The sequence below is a fragment of the Cnephaeus nilssonii genome, assembly GCF_951640355.1.
Source record: "Cnephaeus nilssonii genome assembly, chromosome: 10".
Taxonomy (NCBI): Eukaryota; Metazoa; Chordata; class Mammalia; order Chiroptera; family Vespertilionidae; genus Cnephaeus; species Cnephaeus nilssonii.
Window position 1 is genome coordinate 34,760,072 of NC_137081.1, and position 16,906 is coordinate 34,776,977.

At 52.4% G+C, this 16,906-nt stretch overlaps 2 protein-coding genes across 9 annotated transcripts in view; one reads left to right on the forward strand and one right to left on the reverse strand.

The window, feature by feature from the left end:
• The first annotated feature begins 1,711 nt into the window (after positions 1–1,711).
• Positions 1,712–11,710, forward strand: ERFE (erythroferrone). Of its 3 annotated transcripts, XM_079782383.1 has the most exons (8): positions 1,712–2,258; positions 4,473–4,595; positions 5,071–5,158; positions 6,547–6,752; positions 6,828–6,936; positions 7,023–7,113; positions 7,825–7,903; positions 9,047–11,710. In XM_079782383.1, the coding sequence occupies exons 1-8, from the start codon at positions 2,079–2,081 to the stop codon at positions 9,143–9,145; spliced, it is 975 nt and encodes a 324-aa protein (XP_079638509.1). In that variant the 5' UTR covers positions 1,712–2,078; the 3' UTR covers positions 9,146–11,710. The 3 variants fall into 3 exon arrangements, with proteins under 3 accessions (XP_079638509.1, XP_079638507.1, XP_079638508.1); XM_079782381.1 differs by having other exon boundaries at positions 6,547–6,936; XM_079782382.1 differs by having other exon boundaries at positions 6,547–6,936; positions 7,825–7,956; positions 9,047–9,095.
• A 135-nt stretch (positions 11,711–11,845) lies between these two features.
• The window catches only part of ILKAP (ILK associated serine/threonine phosphatase), a 33,982-nt gene continuing 28,921 nt past the window's right edge, over positions 11,846–16,906 (reverse strand). For all 6 annotated transcript variants that reach the window (XM_079782378.1, XM_079782376.1, XM_079782377.1 and 3 more), the window contains 3 exons: positions 14,353–14,472; positions 12,561–12,642; positions 11,846–12,110 (listed from right to left, as the gene is read on the reverse strand). In XM_079782378.1, coding sequence (XP_079638504.1) covers positions 11,970–12,110; positions 12,561–12,642; positions 14,353–14,472 — 343 coding nt within the window. In that variant the 3' untranslated portion in view covers positions 11,846–11,969. The remainder of the gene's footprint in view (positions 12,111–12,560; positions 12,643–14,352; positions 14,473–16,906) is intronic.

Here is a 16,906-nt window from a genome sequence, read left to right on the forward strand (position 1 = left end):
GGAATGCATTATCCAACCAAGTGGTTGGTCATCAGTGCATCCTTTGGATTGATTTATGACGTAAAGAAGGAAGTGTGGGTGAAAAGGGGACTACATACTAAACCTGACAAGCTTAGAGGAGACCTGCATGGTGGGCCCTACAAACTCAGAGACCAAAGTAACAGATAGTCTGAACATTAAAATTCCTAATTAAGAGTGGGTCATAGCAGTGGTCATAACCTAGGCCTGTCGCATCTTCCTTGACAAAGGTCCATCTTTGCACCCACTGTGCCTGTCTATTGTTTTTTTGCATCTAAAGTCACACACCCTTGGGATGTCAGAGTAATCTTTTCCAGACCCTCTCGGGCACCTACCGCACCAGAGCAGGAGACACGAGCTCCTCATTGTGTTTTGTCTCTAGGAGCTGTAACTGTTGTTAGCAGCCCTGGATCTGCCAGTGCGAAAGAGGTGTGTGTCTCTCTGTTTCACTCCATACCCACTCCCAGAGATTTCCACAATTTAATCTGCCCCTTTAATCTACCACCAATGGATCTCATGTAACCCCTCTTACGTCTCCCTCTTTGATTTTAATGTATAAAATAAATTGTAAAACTGCCATTCTCTGATGCATTGTTGTCCATTTGTTGAGATTTTATCTTTCTGGCAATTTTCATCATTTTGGCTCAAATAAACTCATAAAAATTCTCTACAGGTTCCAACATTTCTCACCTGGACAGTATGTAATAAAACAAAGAGCCCAAGTTGGGGGTGGGGGGGACTTGCTCTTCTCAGGGATGGACCTGGAGTTGATGCTGGGGGGTCTGCTTCACCTGCCCAGCAGTGTGTCCTGCACTGATCCAGTGGGCAGAGGGTAGCCTGGTCCCTGGTGGGGCCTGGCCCTCACCCTGCTAAGTCACCATAGGGCTCCGGACTCCAAGCCCAGGTCATGTTCATGCCCATCAGTGCAGGGCAGTTGTCTCTGGCAACGGATTCACTCTGGGTGCCACCTTTCCAGGTCCCTGCAGGTGCTCCCGAGTGAGTTGGGAAGAACTGGGCATCCCGGCCCTGGGTGGGTAGCTCGGTTGGTTAGAGCATAGTCCTGATAGGCCTAGGTTGTAGATTCCATCCCTATATATAGGGTACATGCAAGAAGCAACCAATGAGCCCAGTGGCATGGCTCAGTGGTTGAGTGTTGACCTATGAACCAAGAGATCATGGTTCAAATCCCGGTCAGGACACATGCCTGGGTTGTGGGCTGGATCCCAGTGGGGGTCGTGCAGAAGGCAGCCAGTCAATGATTCTCTCTCATAATTGATGTTTCTATCTCTTCCTCTCCGAAATAAAATTTTTTAAAAAGCAACCAATGAATGCATAAATAAGTGGAACAACAAATTGCTTCTCTCTTGCTCTCTCTCTAAAAGAAATAAAATAAAAATTAAAAAATTAAGTGAAAGAGGAAAGGAAGAGAGAGGAGAGAGAGAGAGAGAGAGAGAGAGAGAGAGAGAGAGAGAGAGAGAGAGAGAGAGAGAGAGAAGGGAGGGAGGGAGGGAGGGAGGGAGGGGAGAGAGGAAACCGTGCATCCCTGTGCTCAGGGCACCGCAGCCATGGGGAGAAGGCAACTCCAGCAAGGAGAGCGCCCTTCTGGGAAAGGTGCCCGAGTGTCTTCCCACTCCGCGTGCTCAATCTGTCCATGAGGCGCTTGGGAGAAAGAATGCCTCAGGCCTGGGAGGAGGCAGGCGTCCCGGTTTCGAAAGGGCTGAGGGTTCAAGATGCGGAGAAGGGGCTCCGCAAAGCAGAAGCGCCGGGCTGTGCGCAGGAAGGGACCCGAAGCCTGCACTGGAGCAGGAGCCAAGGGAGTGCTCCCGACGCCTTCCGTGAGCCCCAGGAGGCCCTCGTCGCCACTCTTCCTCCTCGCGCTGTCCCACGGCTCCTTCCCAAACTTCCGCTGCAGCGCACGCCCCAGCCGGGAGGGGGCGCCGGGCGGTGACGTGGGCGGGGTGAGGCGGGGGATTCAAGCTTCTAGCGTGTTATAAGGCGCGGAGCCTGAGAGCGATTCATCCGAGACGCCGAGCTCGGAGCCCAGAGGTGCCGCCGCCTTCATGGCCTCCGCCGGAGCCCGCCTGCTGCTCTTCTGCGCCGGCCTGCTGGCCGTCACCGCCGCTGCCGCCTCGGACCTCGGGTCCGGGGATGCCGGTGCGCCCCCAGGAACCCGCGTCCGCCAGGAGCTGCCCGCCGATACTGCGGATCACCGCATGAGGCGTGCCACCACCGGCCTGCCGGTAAGACTCAGACCTCCGAGCCTCAGTTTCCCCACCCGGAGGCCGCACCTCCCTGAGGTCCAGGACACACCAAGGGAGGAGGGCGCTAGCTCCCGGGGCCTCGCAAGCAGGGACCTGACTTCCGGCGTCCTCCTTTCTAATGTGGGGATCCAGACGCTTAGCTTGCCGGGCTCCAGGGAGCAGAGGGGTCTTGACGCCACCCCTCTGCACAGCTGGGTATTATGAAGGCCAGCCTTGACCTTGGCTTTTGGGTAGTTTTCTTTGGCATTAAAGCAAAATTGTATTAGGCCAGGGGAATATGCCGTTTATTTGGGGTCAGAAGGTAGTTAGGAAATACATGGAAATAACTTGATATTCATGGGATTGGAAAGAAACGTGAGCAAATTACTGACCCCCTCCCGCAATCTACTTGGTGAAATTCCCTGTGAAAAACAGAACTACTTTTCCGCAGGTCTGGGGGAAGGAGGGGTGAGGGCTGCAGAACCCCAGTGAGGTGTGACTTCTGGATGTGCAGGAGTCACCCCTTGCTCTGCCCTGCTCCCTTCCCAGCTCGGGTGAGGGGAATCAGGATGGGGAAGGTGCGTAGGAGGGTGCTGGGAGAGCCCTCAATGTGGTGGGGCCTTTCAGACAGGAAGGTGATTGGAGTCCCTGCATTATCAAGATGCTTATCGGCCATGCAAAGGATAGAGTAGCAGTGGGGCCTCAGGCCTGAGCTTCTGCTCTCAGCATCACACTTGGAACCACCAAGGCCAAGGACACCCCTACCTGTGGAGGCAGCCAGCCCTTCTGGCTCCCTGGGAGGGTCCTCCCTGAAATCCAGTCTCTCCACCTCAGCTACTTCCCATGGATTGAAGGCAGACGCCTCCCAGACAGTCAACCACACCCCTGAGGGGCAGGGCCACCAAATGTTGGGGATACATTGCCAGGAAGCAGATGGGGAGCTGGGGTGCTTCCAGGCAGGGTTCTGGCCTTGGACCCTCTTTGGAGGTCAAGGTGGCACCCGAGATTCCCCAGCTCCTTTCCGAGAGTCCCTGAGGCTGGAGACCTTCGTCAGCCAAGGCAGCTGCTGGACACCCACTCACACCACAGCCCATCTCCCAGGTCTCCAGACCAACATGGCTCCACCTGTTTCTGCTCTCCCCGCACCAAACTGGGGTCCAATCTGGTCCATGCACAGGACACTGGACCAGCTGTGAGGGCCAACTTGGCATGCTCATGCAGCCCTCGTGGAATCCTGCCATGTGTTTCTACCGAGGGCAGTGTGAGGCTGTAGGTGGCATCACAGATCCTTGTTTTCGGTGAGCAGCCAGCAGGTTGGCATCTCGCAGGGCCCACCACCCAATAAGACATAGGGAAGCTGGAGAAAGACAAGGGCCCTGGACACTTGGAGGCTCCTCCCACAGAAGCCCCCACATCCTCACCACTGCAGTGTTCCTGAAGAAAGCCCAGGGATGGGAGACCACCAGATCTGTCTCAGATGAAAGGACCTGACCGCTCTAAAACGCTGGGTCCCATCAGCCCTGGAGTCGGTGCCCATGACCTCATCTAAGCCCCCTTGGGCCAGTTTCTCTCCTAGCTGGCAGCCTTGCCTGGAGGTCAGATAATCTATCTGAAGCCTGCTGCCCAAAGGGCTACAGACCATCCCTGGAAGGTACCTGCTGAGAACTTTCCTACCTGTCATGATTGGTCAGAATGCAGTATGCAGGGGCATGTCCTTGCTCGGGTCAAATGTCCTGTAAGTCCTGAGGAGGATGGGCAGTGTCACGCCCCGTGCACAGGCCTTAAAATCCTGACATTTCAGTGCTGGACCACCCAGACCCCCTAATTGCCCTGGACTGAGGGCTGAAATTGGGTTCCCTGGAACTTCAGAAGATGGGGGTGGGATGGGAGGCCAGCTGATTGCTGGAGACCTAGGTAATCAGTCGCCTGTGGGTGTCAGTGGTCTGAGCCATCCGGTAACTCTCCGATGGAGGGAGCTGGAAGAGGCCAGGCGGTGCAGCAGGGCTGGATTGCCACCTGCTACAGAGCTCTGCACCTGTCTTCCTCTCCCACAAAGTCCAGATCATGGTGTGGCCCATTCCCAGGGGCTGTGCGTCAAGGGCACCACTGAAGGCCAGTCCTATATATGACCTCCTGAAAAGTGTCCTGTCTGGTCTGCTCGGTGGACACCCACTGTGAGAGGCAGGGTGTGGGAACCAACCTGATGCTTTCTAGGAGTCCACCACCAAGAGAAGAGCCAGCCAGGACCCCTGGGAGAGCTGGAAAGCCTTCCTCAGGCACAATAACCGGCAGGATGCTAAGGCCAAGAAGAGCAGAGGCAAAGGCATGACGTTGGAGGTGAGCAAAGCCAGCCAGGATGTGTGAGAGGAGCCTCCAGTTGTGGGCCCTCCGTGAACCCCCAGCCCACCACACCCCTCGCCGGCCCCCAATGGCACACCCTGAGCACTTCACCAAGCAGACTCTTACCTTTGGCCTGGGGTCAGAGAGCACAGAAAGTGTCCAGCCAGAGGCTCAGGTGGCTCTGGGGCCTGTTCCTACCATTTACCCTGAGCCCCTGGAATGCCAGGCAGCCCCATCAGCTCTCCTCCCTCTACATCCTGCTATAGGAGACCTGGGCTGGCCTGGGAGGGCAGCTTTCAAAACATGGAACCTTACTGCCTTCTCAGCAGTCTGAGGCCCCAGAGGCTGACCTCTACCTAGAGGTCAGAGGTCAAAGTGGGAGCCCCTTTTGCCTGCCTATTAGTGGCAGGAGTTTGCCCATAGTTCCCAGACTGTCCATTCAAATGTCTTCACTGCCAAGTTTCCCTTCCAGCCATGCCCCCAAACCCTTGTCCTCCTGAACAACTCAAAGCCCATCAACTCATCAGAACTGGTGAAGGAGCTCCGGCGGATGATAGAAGGTAATAGATGCACACCATGTGGGGATATACTCCTGGGTGTGAGTGGGGCTGGGGAAGGTCTCCCAGAGGAGCCAAGTCAGGCTAGGCCTCAGCATGTCTGCAGCACCCAATAAGGCCACTGCACTGTGCCAGGCTCAGGGTGAGGAGCTGGGGGTGGGAGTGTGGTAAGGAGGACACTGCAGAGGAAGGTGGACTTAAGCGCTTGGTGCTCAGTAGGTACTTGGGGACCAGCACCCACACCCAACCTGGGAAGTCAGGTGAGTCCAGGAAAGGCCAGGAGATCTGAACCCACACCCCCGCAAGTGAGGAGTGTCAGGGAGGGGGCCAGGGCTCTTTAAGCTTTCACAGTGCTCCTTTGATTCCCCCAGTGACACCAGGGAGATTTAAGGCTCAACCCAGTCAACACAGGCCCCAACTGCGAACCCCAACTTCTTCCCCTCGATCACCTCCGCCCCTTCCCAACAGATCTCAGCTGCTGGCAGAGCCCCTCGGGAGGCTGCCTGGTGGGGCAGGGAGGACCATGTACAGGGGCAGCACAGGGCTAGCATTACCAGGTCACCATCTGACCCAGGCTGGGCAGCTGAGATGGAAGGCATAGAGCAGTGGTTCTCAACCTTTCTAATGCCACGACCCTTTAATACAGTTCATGTTGTGGTCACCCCCAACCATAAAATTATTTTCATTGATACGACCCACAGGTTGAGAACCGCTGCTGTAGAGCCTAAGAACATTGGAAAACACAGATATTTACGATTCATAACAGTAGAAAAATTAGTTATGAACTAGCAACGAAAACAATTTTATGGTTGGGGGTCACCACAACATGAGTAACTGTATTAAAGGGTCGCGGCATTAGGAAGGTTGAGAACCACTGGCCTAGAGGGAGACAGCAGAGCTGAGCTGAGCTGAGGGACTGGGGGATGTCTGCACTGTGGCCACTGCTAATGGGTAGCTCACATTATTTTCCAGATTAATTTTATTATGAAGAACCTAGTGACAGAGCCTTTCCCCCACTTTAATTCCATACAGTGGTCAGTTACATACGGTTTCAGAGGCTGAAGAACCTACGTATTATTTCCAGTATAGTTGCAATGATTATTTATGTATGCCCAGCTTCCTTCCAAAGTTGACCAGGGCTGGTTGATATGACTGCATTCGCTGATACAATAAAACCATAAACAGAAAAAACACCATCACGAAGGGAGAAATGCGAGTAGGACAGGGAGGTAAGGCAGAGAACAAGGGCACTGGGCCAGAGAGTGAAGGGAAACAGGAGCAGCGGCTGGGTCAAGAGGCAGTTTCTGCCTGCCGGGCAGGCTGGAGTCTCGGGGGGTTTGAAGGGTGGGGGCAGGGAAAGGAGGGCTCAGCCTCCACGTGCTCTGTGCCAGAATTGGTGCCACTGCGAGCGCGCTTGGAGCTGGGCCTCGCCCCAGACGACGCAGAGGCGGCAACAGGGAACAGGGACAGGGTGGACGAGCTGACAGAGGCCCTGGCCAGGAGCCCACGGCTGGTGGGGGACGCCTTCCACTGCCGCCTGCGCCAGAAATTGTCGGTGGAGCGGCGCACGCTGCATGAACTTGGTGGCTACTACCTGGTGAGTCCTGGCCTGGGGGGGACGGGGGGAGGAGAGGGTGTGGTGGGCCCAGGTGACCCTGTCTGCGCTCCACAGCCCGAATCCGAGGGCGCTTTCTATCGTGGCCTGGGCCTGAACCTGACCAGCGGCCAGTACACAGCGCCAGTAGGAGGCTTCTATGCTCTTGCTGCCACGCTGCACGTGGGTGAGACCTAGTGCCAGAGTGGGGGGAGGGAGGACTGGGAAAAGGCCCTCGGCTCTGCCCACTGACTACTCTCTCCTTCCCCTAAGCCCTCCCTCAGCAGAGGAAGCCAGAGCAGCAGCACCCTCGGGACCGCCTGCGCCTGCTCATCTGCATCGAGTCCCAGTGCCAGAATCACACGTGAGTGGGCGTGTGGGTAGGGGCAGGGAGTGCAGGCAGTTTGGGGCACTGGACCTGGACCCTTTCCTCCATCCTCACTGCCACCCTAACCTGGGTGACCCCAATGCTCCCATCCCAGCAGCAGGAGCTAACTGGGCTTCCTGGGCATACCTCATTACCTCAGCCATCCCCAGACCACTCTGCAACCCTTCCCCACTAACTCTCCCACCAGCTCCTGTAAACTTCCTTCACTGCACATGACCATGCCCACCTTCCAACTGCACGTGGTCACTGAGGACAGGGGTTCCTCCCTCTGCCCGCCCCCCCCCCCCCCCCCCCCCCCCCCAGAACAGATCCAGACCCAGGCAGATGCTGGCAATAGCTGTTGAAGACAGGAATAAATGAAGTTCAAAACCTCTGATTCTGGTTTGAAAGCCCTCCACAATGGCCTGACGGGCTTTCTGGCGCACTGCTGCCCCTCCCACCTAAGCTGCAGCAGCCAGTGCAGGGGGGTTCCTCACAGAGCTGCCTCTAGCTTCGGCCAGGCACCTGCAGCACAGCTGGTCCTGTGGAGACTGGCCTTCTTTTGGGAGCCCAGTTCAGATGTTGCCTCCACCAGAAGATCCGAGATAGCTGTCCCCTTGGCACTTTGCTGGGTCTTGTGTCAGTGAGTGACTTTGGCGGGGTCTGAGGTGGAGGCTCTGGCTGATCCTCTTTCTGCTTTGGCCACAGCTCCCTGGAGGCTGTCATAGGTCTACAGAACAGCAGTGAGCTCTTCACCATCTCCGTGAACGGTGTTCTGTATCTGCAGGTGCAGAGGCAGGGTTGGGCATGGGGCGGTACCACCTGGTTGCGGCCATGAAGGTGACCTGGCAGGGAGGGGTGCTGGTGGGCAAAGGGGCTCTGGGTGCAGCACCCCAACTCCAGTCCTGGGAGAGGTTGGGGCCCCACCACAGCCCTCAGACTAGTGCAGGCAAAACTAGGCCATGTCTAGGTTTCCTTTTCCCGAACCTCATTCTGCCCACAGGGCCACTGGCTCTCAGCAGCAGCGTTGAGACCTCCTCAAGTCTCACACTGAGGGCTGGTGCTCCTGGTGGTAGAACAGGGGTCAGCTCCAGGGCCCAGGCTGACCTCCCTCATAGCACCTGAGCCCATTGCCACTGCAGGAAGCAGGGCATTTACTTATTTTCTTTCTAGCACTGGGGATTGGGGCAAGTAGTCAATGAATTAATGCAAAGGTGAGATTCACTAAAAAAGAAAAACTGTCAGTGTGGATGTGTGAACAGCAGCTCACATCTAAACAGCGCTATGCAGGCCCCATTCTAAGTGTGTTGCAAAAATGACCCATTTCATTGTCACAGCACTTTGAGGTGGGTACTACTATTATTCCCATTTTACAAACGGGAACGAAGCACAGAACGGTTAAATAACTTGCCCAAGCTCACACAGCAGCCAGGATTGGAGGCCCAGCTGCTGAAAGGCATTTAGTGGTCTGGTCTGGTCCCAGGCACCGAACACGTGGGGAAAGTCAAATGGCTCATGGTGCACCTGGAGTCCTAAAATGCAGGAGGGGTGGGTCCCTGGAGTCTGCAGTTTTGGGAGTTCCCAGGGGATGGGATCCTGCTGGTATGTGGACATCTGGAGCAGCCATGCCAGAGTACTGATCATTCCCACGATAGCCCTGCCCAACGGGTCAGACACCAGGCCTGTGGGACGGGGCCACCCTCATACCCAAGGTTAGACCCTTACAGGCTCCATATGCAGCACAGAAGCCTGTTGGACTCTCGACCCCCTGCTGGCCCTGAGCAGAGGTTCCCTCTCCTACATGCGAACTGCAGGAGCCCATAAGCGCAGGGGCCAATGGAGCTGGAAAGAAAGCACTAGAACGGAGCAGAGGTGCTGTTTTGAGGGTGTGTGGCTGCCAGTGCCCAGGCTGACACTGCCCTTCTCACAGACAGGGCAGTACACCTCCGTCTTCCTGGACAACGCCAGCGGCTCCCTCGTCACTGTGCAAGGCGGCTCCCAGTTCAGCGCTCTCCTCCTTGGCATCTGAGCAGTATCGAGCTGGGTCCCAGCAATCTCTGGGCAGTGTTAGAGTGACAGAGGCCACATGCAGGAGAAAGCCCATTCAACTGCCCACAGTGGCCCCTGCAGCTCAGCCCAGAGACGGCCACTCCAGACAGCCTGGGGAGGTGACAAGCAAACCTGCTGCCCCAGAACCAGAAAGGACTTTAAGATCCAGCTTTACCAGGGTTCAGCACACCCAGGCCTGGGGCCCTCAGCTGGCCTACTGGCTTGTCTAAAATCTCAGCTCCACCTGGCCTGTATGGCTCAGTGGTTGGGCATCAACCCATGAACCAGGAGGTCAGTTTCATTCCTGGTCTGGGCACATGCCTAGGTGCAGGCTCGATTCCCAGTGTGGGGCATGCAGGAGCCAGGCAATAAATTATTCTTTCTCATCACTGATATTTCTTTCTCTCTCTCTTCCTCTCTGAAATCAATAAAAATATATTTAAAAAATAAATAAAACCTCAGCTTCTTCACTGTGGCCAAGCCCCGCCCTTTCCATCTTTCTTAGCGTTGAGAGTGCTGGCACGGGAATGGCTGGTCTGCCCGCTGGGGTGCCCTGAGTAGAGGGGCAAGGCAGTCTGTGCAGGGCTGCAGGCCCCCCTAGGGTACGTTAGCTACACGGAGGGCCTCCTTCTCACTGTGCCCATCTCCACCTGGGGCTCCCTCCCAACCACGCCTTTGGCCTGTACTGATCACAGGATCTAAGACTCTCTTTGTGGCCCCTTGGCACAGCAGTCTTGGACATCTGACAGACACTGGGCAGGGCTTATGGGGTGGGGGGCAGAGAGTCTGGGCCCAGCTTCCAGGAGTCCTTGGGCTCAAGGCATCCACTCCAGTTAGGTGAAAATAGGGTATAAGCTCAGACAAGTGGAGATTGAGACCACACAGAGAAAGAACTGGTCTTGAGAGGGCTGGGTACCACCAAGTCCCATGCTGCTGCTGCAGTGATAGCACCTACATAGTTGTCAGCCTACAGCACATTCCATCTAAGGAGCAAGAATGTCCCAGAGCAGGTGGACCTTCTGAAGTTACCCCAACACGCATCCATATACACAATGGGCTCACATGAAATCTGGTACCATAGGATATTGTGGGGACAATGGCTTAATCTCTTAGCTGGCCTCAGGATGACTTCCCCAGGAGCCTACACAGAAGTAAACATCTCACTCCCAGCTGGCTCCCAACATGAAACCTTGTGCCCCTTGCCAGGCCTGGCACAGGCACAATTCTCAGTAGGACCTGCACCCGCCCTACTAGGAAGTGCCAGCTGGCCTGGTGTCCTGTGTCCCTCTCTCTCTGATAAGGGCTGGTGTAGCCACAGATATTTTAGGAAAGTTATCTCTTACTCTTGAAAAAGCCACAGATCTCTTTCATTTTCTCCACATAAGTATTATAGCCATTTATTAGAGTATTTATTGTTTAGTATTGCCAGATGAAATATATTTATGTAACTAACTTTATGAATTGATCAAGTACCTAAGAATTGTTATGTGATAATACAAAAATATAGTATAGACTTTAAAATATAGGATCTTAATCATTTTAGGCCAGGTCCACTGAGGATGGGGAGGAGTGACCTCTTTGAGGTGAGATGGGGGATGACCCCCAGCTGGGGAGGAGGCTTGAACTCCATGAAGAAGGTGAGGGAAGGGACTTGCCAGGGAAGCCACAGTGGCAAGCCTCTTCCAGCTCTGAGACAGTGGCATGCTGGGAATTAGCGGCATGTGAGTCACATGTTGACACCTAGTTTGCTATAGGAGAATGTTTATCGAGCAAATTATTTATTTCCCAATTTGAGATGTTGAGGCTCTTTCCTTCAATGATGCCAGTTCCTCAGCAGCAATGGAACCTGGCATGTAACTCTCTGGGGAAGGGTGTGCTCAAAATGTTCCTGAGGTACTTGTAAGCAGGGACACCAATCCCACCAACCGTCTGGGTGATAAGACCATGTGTATATGCTGGGCGGGGGCCAGAGAACATTACAAAACAGCTTCCTGAATGGCAAGTTTTTAAAATCTTACATCATCCTGAGGAAAGCATTTGCCCAAAAAGACCTTAGAGCTGCTTTCCTAAAAAGTAATTACAGCAATACCGATGACTTGTTTTATATAGAAATAAGAGCTTGAAAAGTATTTTATAATCTTCCGGACAGGCTGATCATGCATGCATTTCCCCCTTTGAACATCTTTAACAGAAGGGTACCCATGTAAGGTGTTACTGGAAGATGGACTCAGCCCAGCAGAGCTCACTGAACACACATTCTTACAACGCATTTGGCTCTCAGAAGCCACACTCCACAGTAGCTTGACTGCTCCATCCGGGAAGTACATTTCACACCCAGGGGATCCCGATGGGAGACCTGGTAAAGCCAGTCCTCCAGACTGTGCCTGTTCTCACAGGAATTAGAAACAAGCTGAACCACCGTGCTGCTTTGGAGGCTCACCAGGGGCACACCACTCTAGAGTAGATAACTTTGTGCACCAGTCTACTGTCCTGGCTAAGCCTGGATCGAGCTACAAAATGTTCTGTAACCTTATTTTTGTACGGAAATCTGAAAGAAGCTGGAGTGCTCCATTAGCCCTGGGGTTGGGACCCACCTGTCCTAACAAGAAGACCAGAGTATACTCAAAAGCAAACATAATTAGCATCTGAAGGGTCACGAGTTTCTCAAAATGTAATGAGGTAAGATTAGAAAAAAGAGAAACTTTTATTTACAACCATGGGAATCCCGCAGGAGTACACGAAACACACATAATGTGTACACACACACACATATGAACCTTTGAAGCCAGTGGCACGCCGCGCCCTTAGTGCCCTATCCGCACCAACATCACCGTGACGTTATCCGCCGAACCCCGCTGCACTGCCTTGTTGGCCAGCCTATTGCAGGCTGCTTCGTAGCGTGTATCCACAGCGGGCTTCCCTTCCCGGCTCTGGATCTTCTCATCCTACCGGGCAGGAAAGGGTGCTGGTGAATAGGGGAATCCTGCACCCCACCACTCTCCTGAGACATCACCACCATAGAAAGAATTGCTCATGCCGAAACCGGTTTGGCTCAGTGGATAGAGCGCCAGCCTGTGGACTGAAAGGTCCCAGGTTCGATCCCAGTCAAGGGCATGTACCTTGGTTGCGGGCACATCCCCAGTAGGGGGTGTGCAGGAGGCAGCTGATCGATGTTTCTAACTATCTCTCTCCCTTCCTCTCTGTAAAGAAATCAATAAAATATATTTAAAAGAATTGCTCAGCCTCCATCAGGGCAGGCAGGACAAACTGACCAGTCTCCCGGACATTGAAAATGCACACAGGATACCCCCCACAATGGGGATATAGGGGAGAACTGGGGTATCAGTAAGGTGCAGCTGGACAACTGGCACTCACTCCCTTGTTCAATTTCTTACCTCGAGGCAGGACAAGATGAAGTTCACAGCTTCTTCTGGGGTAAAGACCTTGAAGAGGCCGTCGCAGGCCAGCAAAATGAACCTACAATACGGAGAAGAAATACAAATGGGTTTTAACAGCAAACTCTATAAAATGGCCAGTAACAGAGGAAAAAGAAACAAACCACTTGTCCAACTACGAAAAAGCTAAGAATTTTTAAAAAGTAATTTGACTTCTATGAGACAAAGATTAAAACTATTTAAAAATAATTGTAGCTGGGACAAGCCTTCTGTTCACCAATATTGAAAGTATGAATTCAAACATTAGGTAGGTACTGCACTTTCTTATATAAACGCAAAAGGTATATCACTGAATAAAAGCATCAGGTGTTATGGTAAATATACACAGAACTTCTATCGCCACCTGCCTTGAGCCATCTCCCGAAGACATAAAACTAGTGGTTAGACCTAAATGGAACATCTTGGAAGCCATGCTGAGTCCAAGGCTCCAGGAGGACAACCACACTTTCACTGTCTGAAAACAGGATTATTTCCCTATAAAAACCCCCATCCTCTGGGCTTTCCAAGAAAGGCCTTCTGAACAATGGTGGCTCAGTTATAAAGATTTTAGTTCTCCAAGCACCATGGAATGTTCCCCACGGCTTTAACCACCTCTCTTTTCTCACTGTCATACCCAGGTCTTAGTTCTCCCCTTTTGACTGGGCATTCATTCAACAGGTATTTACCAGCACCTAGTCTGTGCCTGGGACAGTGGGGCACAGAAGGCTCCTGTCCCTTCCAGTGAGGTGACAACCACCAGAGTGGAGGGAGCTAGCGTATCACACAGCAGGGGCCTGGTCTGGGGGCAGGCAGACAAGACTTTCCTGGGCATCACTCAGAAAAACAGAAGAGGGGCTGGGGGAAACACGTCCTAAGAACCTAGGGTCAGCAAGAGCATGGCATGCTGAAGGCAGGCATGGAGAACAGGGGGGCTGAGCAGGGAAGATCCAAGTAGGGCTCCTTACCTGCAGCACTGAGACCAGGGCTCAGAGCTATGCTCCAGAAGAGCTCCTACCCCAAGGCTGCAGCTTGATCAATGAGCCTTTCTCACCTCCCTCATCACTCATCTTGTGAGCCCCTTGTTCTGAGCTCTTCCCTATTCTCCTCTGTACCACTGCCTTAGTTCAGCCAGGGCCACCACCAGATCCTAATGACCCTCTGAGCTCCATCCTGCTCCAAACCCCAACAATTAGGGCTTCCTGCCACCAGGCAGCCAGGCAGTGTGGTGCCTCATCTTCAGGTAGCTTAGAATGGCGATGGACAACTGAACAGACCGTCTTTTTCAACCTAGCTTGGTCTGCCTAAAAATCGCCCATGATCTTCCATCATGAAAAACTAAAATTTAAACTCCTCAGCATGGAACTCAGTCAGTCCCCATCATCTCTTTCACCCACATCCCCTGTCACCATTCACCTATCAATCTGTCACTGGCAGCAGCCTGGCGCCCTTTCATGCTGTCCCATTTTAATGCCTTTGTTGTGTGTTTCCTCTACTAGAAAACCCTCTTGTTCCTCCAACAGGGACTCCCCCACTCCCCACTGCCAGGCTCCCAGAGCAGCCCATACTCCTAGGACACGAGTGCCCCCTACCAGACTGTGTGGACCACTAGAGCAGAACCGTAGAACTGTATTTTATCTCTCTGCACCTCCAGGGCCTAACACAGTACCCAAGATACGGCTCCTTACAAGCCAGAAGAGTTGGGGATAGATAGACCACATGTGTGCATGCCCATGCCTCTAGCGGGCACTTTTACCTGTCATTGGGGGTCAGCTGGCAACGTCTGATGTCTGGCACAGAAGTGACCCCGCAGCGCTTGTACTGCCCATCCCCAATGGATCGGGACACCTCCAGCACACCTAAGACACGCCCGTCCCTAAATAAAGGGAAAACAATTCAGACTCATTCTGCCAGATCATAAGGCCACAGTACTTACAATCTGATAGTAAAATCAGAAAAAAAGGACAGAGTGAAAGATGTAGCCTGCAAAGGTCACATTAAACAGCATCATGCCCTAGCCGGTTTGGCTCAGTGGATAGAGAGTCGGCCTGTGGACTTAAGGGTCCCGGGTTTGATTCCGGTCAAGGGCACATGCCTGGGTTGTAGGCTCAATCCCCAGCAGGGGGCATGCAGGAGACAGCGATCAATGATTCTCTCTCATCATTGAAATTTCTCTCTCTTTCTCCTTTCCTCTCTGAAATCAATAAAAATATGAAACAAACAAAACCCCAGCATTATCTCCTGACCTCAAATAATACACAGGAGATGTGCTGAGTTTCCATTGCTCTAGGTCAAGCATGCCAAATTCTCAGCCCACAACGAATATTTTTGTGGCCCAGCCAATATAAGGGTAAGTAAGAAACGTTTTAATAAAAATTTTGTAACTTAATTTTTACAATATCCTATTATACATAATTATTAATAACGACCACAAAGTTCTAATGACCGATTACTATAATCATGTTGCATTCATTTCCCTTAGGTGAAGGCGCCAACATTTCTCTCCACTAATGCTAGCAGCAAATATTTTAGCAGCCGATGGCCACGTCATTAGTTTTGGACTGACTTGTTTGGTGTGTGCAACAAGAAATATTTCGCTTTCAGAGAACAAGAAAAATAGGTTTATTTGCATTACACTTATTAATTTGTGCAGTTATTCAGTGTCTGGTAAGTCAATGTTCAAGGAAAAATATTAATTTTTATTAAAATGTTCCATTATTTTGTTAACTATTACTCATTTATTTCAGCCCTTTGTATTCAGCATGTCTCTATTGAAATAAACCTATGTTTCTATGAAAATTGAAGCTTTTGTTTTTTTTTGCGGCCCATATAAACTTAAACCTTGTTTGGCCTGTGGTGTTAGCCTTTGAGTTTGACATGCTTATTCTAGGTCATTAATATTTCTGTGGCCCTTGGTGCCTCAGCCGGGCTGCATATTAGAGGGAACAGTGCCCCCTCTGGCTGCACTTATGTGGTCACAATGGTATGGCAATTTGCCCAAAGCTGGGAGTGAACTTGACTGAGTAGGGGCTTGGCTTTGTTTTTCTGTTTGTTTATCTTAAAGCTCCTTAGGTGATTTGAGCATGTATGCAGGGTTAAGAAAAGGTGGAACAGAGGACTATTTTGCATTTCAATCTAATTAGGTTTGGAAAATACTCCAAGTGACTATTCCCAGACTCTGCAATACCTTTTCTTTCCACCAGGTATGGGTAAGATTAACTTACATCAATTGGTAACACACTGCATAGCATTACACTTTTACCCATTCTATTTTTAGGTAAAGGATACAAAGATGGTAAGGTGACCCATAAGTGGGACCATGCTGTAAAACAGGAACAACAGTACTTGACTCAAAGCCCCCAAGAACAATTCTGGTGGTGCTACCACGGTGTGACCTCAGGCAGTTGCTACTGGGGGGCCCTCATACCCTCACGTATATAGCCAGAGGAGAAACCACACTGAAGAAGATGCAGGTGAGCGCTCGGCGAACACCAAAGCTGGGCCAGGAGATGCTGTGTGAATGGAGGCACATGGCAGAACATCCTCGCCTGGGCCTGGACCGCTGTCTCGAAGTCAGAGTTCAGCCTGGCCTTGGCCTTACACTGTGCCCAGTCACCCTCCCAGTGGGAACAGCTGAGTGATCAGCAACAGACTTGACCTGTCACCTGAGAGAAGTCAAGCAGTCTCCCCATACAATTACTAGAGCGAACAGCAGGGGGCGAGTTACACAGGAGCAGAAGTGAAGATGGACAGAGTAGGGTTGGGAGAGTCCCTCAGCCCTAAGAGTCCCATTAAGGAAGCCGCTCAAAGCATAAGAATCCAACCAAGTGGTTCTTCAGAGACCAAGTGGCCAGGTGCCGGGTGTGGACACCCCTCCGCCACATCATGAATGCAGCTCGTTTCAAGACCAAGTGTCATGACCTGGGCACAGGGCTGGACCATCTGCCTTCATGCTCAGACAAGTTCAACAGAACTACACGCTTCTTCGCTACCCTCAGAGTTCCCCCAGACCACCATGCTGAGGAGTGAGGGGCTCTTAAGTCTCAACCCATGAATCCTGGGACCACCTTCCCTGGCGCATTCCCCACTTTTGCTCAGAATTTTGTTAGTTCCCATCTCTTTCCCACCTGCCCATGAATCATAGCTTCATGCTTCCTCAGCCAAACAACTATTTTCCTGCTAGTCACACAGAAGCCCTGATCTCTGTGATCTTTGCTGGTACTTTCTCTTCCAGTTTCTCCTTCACAATGAGAGAGAGGCACTGAGACGGTTGCCCTGGCGGCCAGGATAAGCTAGACACTGCTCTAACG

What these genes read in the sequence shown, in the direction of transcription:
- ERFE (XM_079782381.1), top strand. Translation starts at nt 2,079, where the DNA reads ATGGCCTCCGCCGGAGCCCGCCTGCTGCTCTTCTGCGCCGGCCTGCTG. An exon ending in TGCTGCCACGCTGCACGTGG is followed by an intron (nt 6,937 to 7,022) that starts GTGAGACCTAGT and finishes CCTTCCCCTAAG; the next exon opens with CCCTCCCTCAGCAGAGGAAG. An exon ending in ACGGTGTTCTGTATCTGCAG is followed by an intron (nt 7,904 to 9,046) that starts GTGCAGAGGCAG and finishes CCCTTCTCACAG; the next exon opens with ACAGGGCAGTACACCTCCGT.